We start from the raw sequence: 8,182 nt of genomic DNA, 5'->3' as shown, positions 1-8,182 counted from the left end.
GGACACGCTCCAGCCCCTCAGTGTCTTTCCTGTCGTGAGGGGCCCAGAACTGTCCCCAGGACTCAAGGTGCAGCCTCACCAGTGCCCAGTACAGGGGGACAGTCACTGCCCTGCTCCTGCTGGCCACCCTGTTCCTGATGTAGATTGGCAGCATGTGCTGTTTTACAGCACACAGTATTTTTAGTAAAATATTGTTCCTTATACTTAAGAATTTTCCCAGCAATTAGCCAATAATATGTAAAGTATTGACTGACTACACACAGATTATTTTAGAATAAAGTATTTTGCATGTCTTTAAAGTTTCTGACAGAAAAGCCTCAGAATCTGGGTACAGCATTTGCTTTATTTATACAAGTGGCAACTGCAACACAGAATAAGCCAGATGACTGAGATTTCAGCTGGGACATTGTCAGGGTATAAGTAGATACTGTCTCTGTCCCAAGACTCTGTAAGCCGCTAAGCAGACAAAGATAAGAATAATTACTTGGGTTTGTGAGAAGTGTAAAATAATAACGTACGTTGGTGGAATGGTTGAGAGAATCTCAAACAAAAGTGTCTTGAAGGGGTCTCTTCTTCATATTTTATATGAGTTAGAATGTAGAAAGTATTATTCCAGTTATTAATTCTTTCTTACCTTCAGGAAATGTATTGCTAGACTGACTGTAGTCTTAAAGGAATGCAAAAAAATTAAGCAATGTTTTCAAAATTATTCCTAAAATTAGGTACGTAAATATTTACCTGGAAGCCTGAGGATTTGCCCTTATTTTCAGCAGTGCTAAGTACAGCCTTCACTGAAGTCAGCTTCAAATCAGTTAAAATCTCTCTTAAAATTCTACTGGTTTAGCTTTGCGTTTTTGCACTACGATGTGTTTCTCACCTGCTCTCTCTGACTATTAATACAGCCTATCAGCCCCGGGACTGCTGAAATAGCTGGATTGAAGAGTGACCTAGCATTGTGAAATGGCCTTAGATGGTTCTTGGCTTAGAAGAATGCTCCCCCCAAAGGTCCTGTGTTCATAGTAACTTCGTTACTTTAATCAGCTATTAGCAGAAGTGCTGTGATTCATTTTACAGCCTTGGTTTCAGATGAAAATTCAGTGAGATTGTCACGGTCTGCAGGGATCACCCAGCCTTTGGGTGATATAATTTCCTGGAGTGCCCAATAACGTTAGAAGTACTTTATGAGTAAATTATTAAAGATTTAATGCACCAGCAGGCTACAGAGCAAGAGAAGGTGTCAACAGTTTCTGTAGGTGATGCATCACCAGCACTGCCTGAAATCCAGCTGATTTGCTGGATAAGAGTAATACAGCTGACAAGGTTTAGTGACTTCCAAAAGGCTTTTCCAAAAGTTCTCTACCAAAGTGTTTTAAGGATATTAAGCAGCTGTAGCATAAGTAGCAAATACCTGCATGAAGAAAAAAAAAAATGGTTGCACTACCACAGATAGGGTAGAGGTAAATAGTCAGCTCTTGCAGTGGATGAATGGTGGTTAACCAGCTGTGCTCTGATATATTTGTACACAGATAATATGTGTATAAGTGACTGTTCTATTTACATTTTATTTTTAGTATGTGTACGTATGTATAATAAAACATACATATATGCACATGTATAAAACAATCAGGAAAAGGTCAGGAATAGTAAGGTAAGTGTACTGATAAAAAACTGAGGGAAAAAAAGCTATTCAGGATAGCAAGGATGAGAGAGCTGAAAAAATTGCACAAGGACCTTATGAGGTTGAGTAATTGCGTAATAAATTACTAAATTAAACTCAGCATAGTTAAATGTGAAGTGAGGCACCTATAAAAAAAATTATGCCTAACCTCACATATAAAATGATGAGCTCTTAACTGACCATTACAACTCAGGAAATTGCTCTTGAGATTATGAAAATGTCAGCTCAGTCGCAGTCAAGAAAAACAAAGTGAGAAGGAACAAAATAGAAAATGTCATGATTTCACTGTATTAATCTTGTCCACAGTTCTAGTCCTGTGTTCAGGCTGGTCCTCACATTTCATAAAGGATATAGTAGAATCGGACGAGTTGCTGAGAAAGACTAGAAGGAAAACTAAATGTATGGAGCGTTTAAGGAACAACTGAATTGGATAGTGTTCTTCAGTGTGGAAAAGGGATGCTTTAGGTAGGATACAAGGGATTTGTGAAATCAGTAGGGGACTGGAGAGAGTGGATAGGATTCGGTTGTTCACTCTCTTCTCCCAGACAAGATGTAGGGGCTGCCAAATGAGCCTAGTGGGAGCCAACTGAAAACAAAAAAAAAAAAGCGTTTTGAAGAGGTGTTAGAGATGTGGAACCCCTTAGCAGAGGTTGTTTGGGATAGGCTTGCGTAGGTCTAAGGAAACACCAGATAAGTACTTGGGACATAAATCTATTGAGAATAACTGACCACATAACAAAGGAATGTCTAGTTTGGGAGAAGCCTTGAGTTCAGAAAAATTTGGATGCCGACAAGCTGGGAAAAGGTGTCTTATACACTTGGCCTGTTCTTCCTCTTCCCCATCCTTGTCTGATTTTGGCCACTGTTGGAGACATGATGTTGGAGCAGGCCATCTTACATCTGGTGCAGTATGGCTATTCTTATCTTCTTAATTTTGGAAAGGTAGAACTCTGCATCTAATCTCGTTGATTTTGCAGTATAATTTGTAATTTCCTTTTTAACTGAAACAGGTGAAATGGCCCATTTTGAAAGAAGTTTCATAAACATTTCTTGATGGAGTTTTCCTTACCGCACTTGTGGCTGAAGAGTGGTGCTTTTTTCTGTTGGCATCCAGAGCCATACTCCATTGAAACAAAAAGATTAAGGAACATTTTTGGGAGAGCTTCTGCTGAGGCACACACAGGGAGGTGCTCATATTTTTTCTTCCAAGGTTCCCCTTTCAGACTCATGAGACCATAGTTAATGTGAGCCTCTAGGCCATAAGAATTGCATGATTAATCGCTTTGATAATTTTTGAAGCTCGAGTGCAGCTTCAAAGTTCAGTGCCTTAAAAATCCTTTGCTGGAGCAAAGGGTGGGGTACAGCTGTAGATAAGAGTGCATTATTTATGTTAAGTTTGAGGAATAATGTATAGCTGTATAGTAAATAAATATACGGAATTGCATCTTCCTATTAACAGTTTTTCTACAGGCACCTTTTTTTATATGAATAGTCTTCCAGTTGCTGGCACAAGGCCATTGCAGCTTCCTCTGAGGGCTGAAATAGTCAGTCTCTTAGTTCAGAGATTTGTTTTCAGGTGTGGCTAAGTTTTCATTGCCTTGTTGTAAACCCTTTACTTGAGCATCCCATTATGAAGCACACATCAGTTACTGTGGCCTGAAAACACTTCCCTAAACAAAGAGGGTTTGGGTAAAGGGGCGGGTTATGTGAGATGGTGGGTACCTGGTTTTGTTGTAAGATGTTTTCCTGCTCTGCTGGGTGGGATCAAAGGACGTAACAACCTCTTTTGACCCTTTCTGGCTTTCTTTTTTTATTTTGCTTGTAAAGAACTGATGTCGGTCACTTCAATTTTATTCTGTAATTGAATCTGTTAATGTGTTTATATTCTTAGTGTTTCATTAGTTTTCAAGATAATTACTGTACTCCTGTCAAGATTGGTAGTTTTCTCACAGGAATTGGATGAATTATTCATAAGAAAATTTACAGGCCTCAACAATAGGAAATATTTATGAGAGTGCTTAAAGACAAGCTAGTTTCTGCTTTTCTCACACGCTTGGGATATAGCAGTATCCTAGCCACCCTTTCTGCAAAGGTTGGTAAGGAATAATTTTTTTTTCGTTCTTTTCATTCTTTGTTTCTTTCCTCTGCAGCATTAAAGCTGGGTCCAGAAGCATTCAAATTTGATGGTGGCGTAGAGGCGGTGGCAGTACGGCAGAATGAGAAGTATTACATCCTAAGACCAGAGGTGATTGAGACCTACTGGTATATGTGGAGATTCACCCACGATCCCAAGTACAGGCAGTGGGGCTGGGAGGCAACACAGGTAACTGTGCTAATTATCTGTCAGTAAATTAATTCTACATATTTTCCTTTTGTAGCCCCTAGCATCCTGTGGTACTGAAACACTTCACATGGTAATCGATTTTCACGAGTCCCTGTAAAACGGGGTCCGTTCTGGGGTGGGTGCAGCTATTCCTGGTTTGGAACCGCTGAATCAGATGCGCAGACGCGAGGAATTCAGCATTATACAGCTGATGAGCTTTAGGCATGGAAATAGAATCCACTGGTCATGACTCCGACTGTTATCAGTAGTCCACAGCCTCCACGAGAGGTGATTTATCTTGGGAAATGAAAGCGTATTATAAATAACTTCTTCAGCATGTGTTCGCACTCAGTTAGATTAAAAGACAAAGCTGTTCTTAGAGTTTCTCCTTGGTCGGTTATTAAAACACAAGTGGCAGGACAGCTGTTCTCAGATGGGGTGTAGACCAGATAGCATGTTCATACATACATGTGGGTTGGTATCATGGCTTTTTCTTTTCTTAGTTGTCTTAGAAGGACAAACATTTCCCCGTCAGTTGAGATTTAGGCAATTATAACAAAAAAATGTACAGCATCTCAAGAAGTAATCGTCCAAGAAAGCCAGTAAGTAGTGGCACATAAGGCGGAACTTAAAAACTGTTGCTAAGGTGTTTTAGAGATTGTTGCTTTTTATTGTACGGCTACTTTCCTGTGTTTAGTTGTTTTAAATCTAGAATGTTTTACTCAAATTCCCAAGTGTGAAAATGCTTCTGAGTCTTTCTCACTGGAAATGCTGGTAGTGGTCTACGGAAGCCCAGATTCACCGAAGAAGTGTTAACACCGATCTTTACTCACAGCCTTCCTTTATTCATCCCTTGTACATAGATGGATAACTCCTTTATCTGGTAGTCATAGATTAGGGGCTGTATGAGCAGCTAGGCTTCATTTTCACGTGACAATATAATATTCTAATTGTAAAAATCATTTGTAATCCTCAAAAGACTTCACTTTCAAATGCTTCCTAGGGCTGAACTGGTGAGCCTTGTTTGGTCTCATGTTTCTCACTGCTTCCACCTGCTGGTCTGTACTGGGATCGTGCAAAACTAATTTGCTGGCCAAGCAGTTTCCTGGATGCCTGCAAAATCTGTGAATTAACTGCAGCTCCTCCACTTCCCTGCTACAGCGCCAGCAGTCTGTGGGAACAGCTCAAAGCCAATTTCAGAGATGAGAATAAACATTAAAGATAACAAGACACTAGGGAAATATTTTGACTACAGCCAAAGTTGATGAGGGAAGAGCAAAGGAAGAGACAAACCAAGAGTCTGGGGAAACTTTATTCTGTAGGCGAAAACCAGTTTCACGCCAGAGGCGAGAGACCCAGAAAATGTACTCAGAACAAGAGGTCTGTCAGGAAGCCTGTATTCATCAAGTAGAAGATAATTAAGGCAGGTTCAGAATAATTAGCTGAGCTAATCCCTATCCTTCCCTCTGTGTAGTTACAGTCTCATGGATGAGCCCAAGTATTTTAAGATTGTGTCTTAGTCTTGGTTAGGTTTTGCTTTGTAGACTGTGCTGTTATAACCAGCATTATGTTATTTTGGAGAGAGGTTCCATATTTGTTAATTTGTGTCCCAGAATGCATTGCCACTCTCTCCAAACTGTCGAACATTGAGTCTTATTGTCCCTCTTGCCCAAACTGCATGTTTCTGATATGACAAAAAAACAGATTTAGTAACCTACTCCTAGCAAAGTGTGTGTACTTACAAATGCTTGCTGATCTAACACCAGTTCCTGTGAAAAGCTATGGCTGGATGATCCAAGCTGAGATGAGATCCTTTGTACTAGGTTAAAGAATTTACAAAAGGAAATTTTTCAGGCCAGGATCTGTCTCTTAAGCATACCGCAGAGCATGTCTTTGAATTGCATTTTGTTCAATTTTCTCCATTTGCCTTGGTCCTCATTAACACTTTGAAACCAAACCCTCCCTCCCCCTCCTCCTGGCTCCAATTTTCTCTGAGTGCAGGGTAGGATTTTACTTTATCCTTCTGTCAACCTGCATTGAAGTTGTGTGAATCGAGCAGCCTGTGTGCTTAGCTGCCTGTGTCCTTACAGAGTGCCCTTTTTGCTTGCTTCCTCAATAGAGTTTCTTTATCCAACATAGCCATAAAATATTTTTGAACTCTTTGTAAATGGTTTTGCATACCCCTCCCTCCCACAATTACAGATTTTCTTTCCCCTGACATCCTACTAATGCAGAAGCTCTGGAAGCTTTTTGTTCCCCATGGTTTTCTGTTCCCTGCATATAGATAATAAGCCCTTGTGTTTACTTCTCACACCTACTCACTACTTTCCCTTCTTCCCTACACACAGCTCTGGTTGTTGTTATTCCTCCGTTTATAAATAGAGAAGAATCTGCTATGACACACAGAACAGTTGGCTGGCTGCTCATGTACAACACTGCATTCGCTTTCCTTTTGCCTTTCAGCCACTGAAGCATACATATTTTGAAATCTGGATCACAGATTTCTCGAGGTGAATGATATTTTCTTCATCAGAAGTCTAGCAGTTCTTTTAAACTTCTGGGGAACCTGAGTTTTATTTCTGAGTTCTAAATGGTCTTATTTTTCTACATCAAACCTGGTGTAACCTTGCTGTTTGATGGCTCGCTTTCCTTTTGCCTTTCAGCCACTGAAGCATACATATTTTGAAATCTGGATCACAGATTTCTCGAGGTGAATGATATTTTCTTCATCAGAAGTCTAGCAGTTCTTTTAAACTTCTGGGGAACCTGAGTTTTATTTCTGAGTTCTAAATGGTCTTATTTTTCTACATCAAACCTGGTGTAACCTTGCTGTTTGATGGCTGAGTTCTTGAGAAGTCTAGCAGTTCTTTTAAACTTTTGGGGAACCTGAGTTTTATTTATGGTCTTATTTTTCTACATCGAACCTGGTGTAACCTTGGTGTTTGATGACCGAGTTCTTGGTGGTCTCCCTTACTTGCTTCTTTGGATGAATGCATCCATATCCAAATGGATTTATGTTAGTTTATCAATATGTTAGCGGTCTGCTTCTGTCATTTTAAGAACTCTTCAGAGATGATCCATTGCAGAACCACCTGGCTTTTAAGTATGCTGCATTACTTAAGTTCCTTTAGCACTCCCAGCCCAGATCTGTCTCTGCCTCTTACCGATGGGACTTTGCACAGAGGGATGGATTGTGTGTGTATGCACATCTTTGTAGTGTACTTTCTTTATCTATTTCACCATTGGCAACTTCTTTCTGGCTTTATTATCTAGATTTTTGGACAAAACTTGGGCATCTTAGTGCATATCTTGTGCTTTGACCGTGGCCTGTTTTGTCACATCTCTCCAAGCCCAGTGTCTGGGGGAAAAACCAGGAAGTTGTTCCTCATAAATCATAAATCCCTGTGACAGGGTCTTTATCTCCTTCCTAATTAAAATAGGCTAATTCTTCCTAATACTATACTTAGCACTAGAGAAAACATCAATCTCAATTGCATTGGGCCATCCAAATTGGATGATGGCATGCTGGGGGGTTGGCTGAAGTATTACAGAAATATGCATGCAGGATGGGGTAAACACAGAAAATTAATGAAATCCTTTTTAGGCTAATTACTTGAAAGCAGTAAGAGCCACCACTTCACAATAGGCATGTAAAGCCAATTACTAATCTAAGCTGTGTGAATGAAGGGTAAAAGACCATTAAGATCATCAAGTCCAACAGCTAACATTGCCAAGTCATGTCCCCAGGCACTGCATCTATACATCTTTTAAATCCCTCCAGGGATGGTGACTCAGCCACCTCCCTGGAAGCCCGTTCCAATGCCTGACAACCTTTCAGTGAAGAGACCCACCTCCCCTTCTCTGCACCCTCCTTTCAGGTAGTTGTAGAGGGCGATAAGGTCTCCCCTGAGCCTCGTCTTCTCCAGGATAAACACCCCCAGCTCCCTCAGCTGCTCCTCACAGGACCCGTACTCCAGACCCTTCCCCAGCTCTGTTGCTCTTCTCTAGACACGCTCCAGCACCTCAATGTCTTTCTGGTAGGGAGGAGCCCAAAACTGACCCCAGGATTCGAGGTGCAGCCTCACCAGTGCCTTTCAACCTCTGAAGCATACTTTGAAATCTGTATTACAGATTTCTCATGGTGAATATTTTCCATGTACAGGGGGACAGTCACTTCCCTG

General features: G+C 40.7%; 1 protein-coding gene across 1 annotated transcript in view; it reads left to right on the top strand.

Moving 5' to 3' along the window:
• The window catches only part of LOC104508479 (mannosyl-oligosaccharide 1,2-alpha-mannosidase IB-like), a gene marked incomplete at both ends in the record, with an annotated part of 13,426 nt that extends 9,425 nt beyond the window's left edge, over window positions 1-4,001 (top strand). Inside the window, one exon of the mRNA XM_010150122.1 lies at window positions 3,829-4,001. Within this exon, the coding sequence (XP_010148424.1) occupies window positions 3,829-4,001 (173 nt within the window). The remainder of the gene's footprint in view (window positions 1-3,828) is intronic.
• Between the last annotated feature and the right edge of the window lie 4,181 nt (window positions 4,002-8,182).

Source organism: Eurypyga helias, unplaced genomic scaffold (assembly GCF_000690775.1).
Source record: "Eurypyga helias isolate BGI_N326 unplaced genomic scaffold, ASM69077v1 scaffold6154, whole genome shotgun sequence".
NCBI classification, from domain to species: Eukaryota; Metazoa; Chordata; class Aves; order Eurypygiformes; family Eurypygidae; genus Eurypyga; species Eurypyga helias.
The sequence above is the reverse complement of the archived record's forward strand: the minus strand, read 5'-3'. Positions and strand labels throughout refer to the sequence as shown.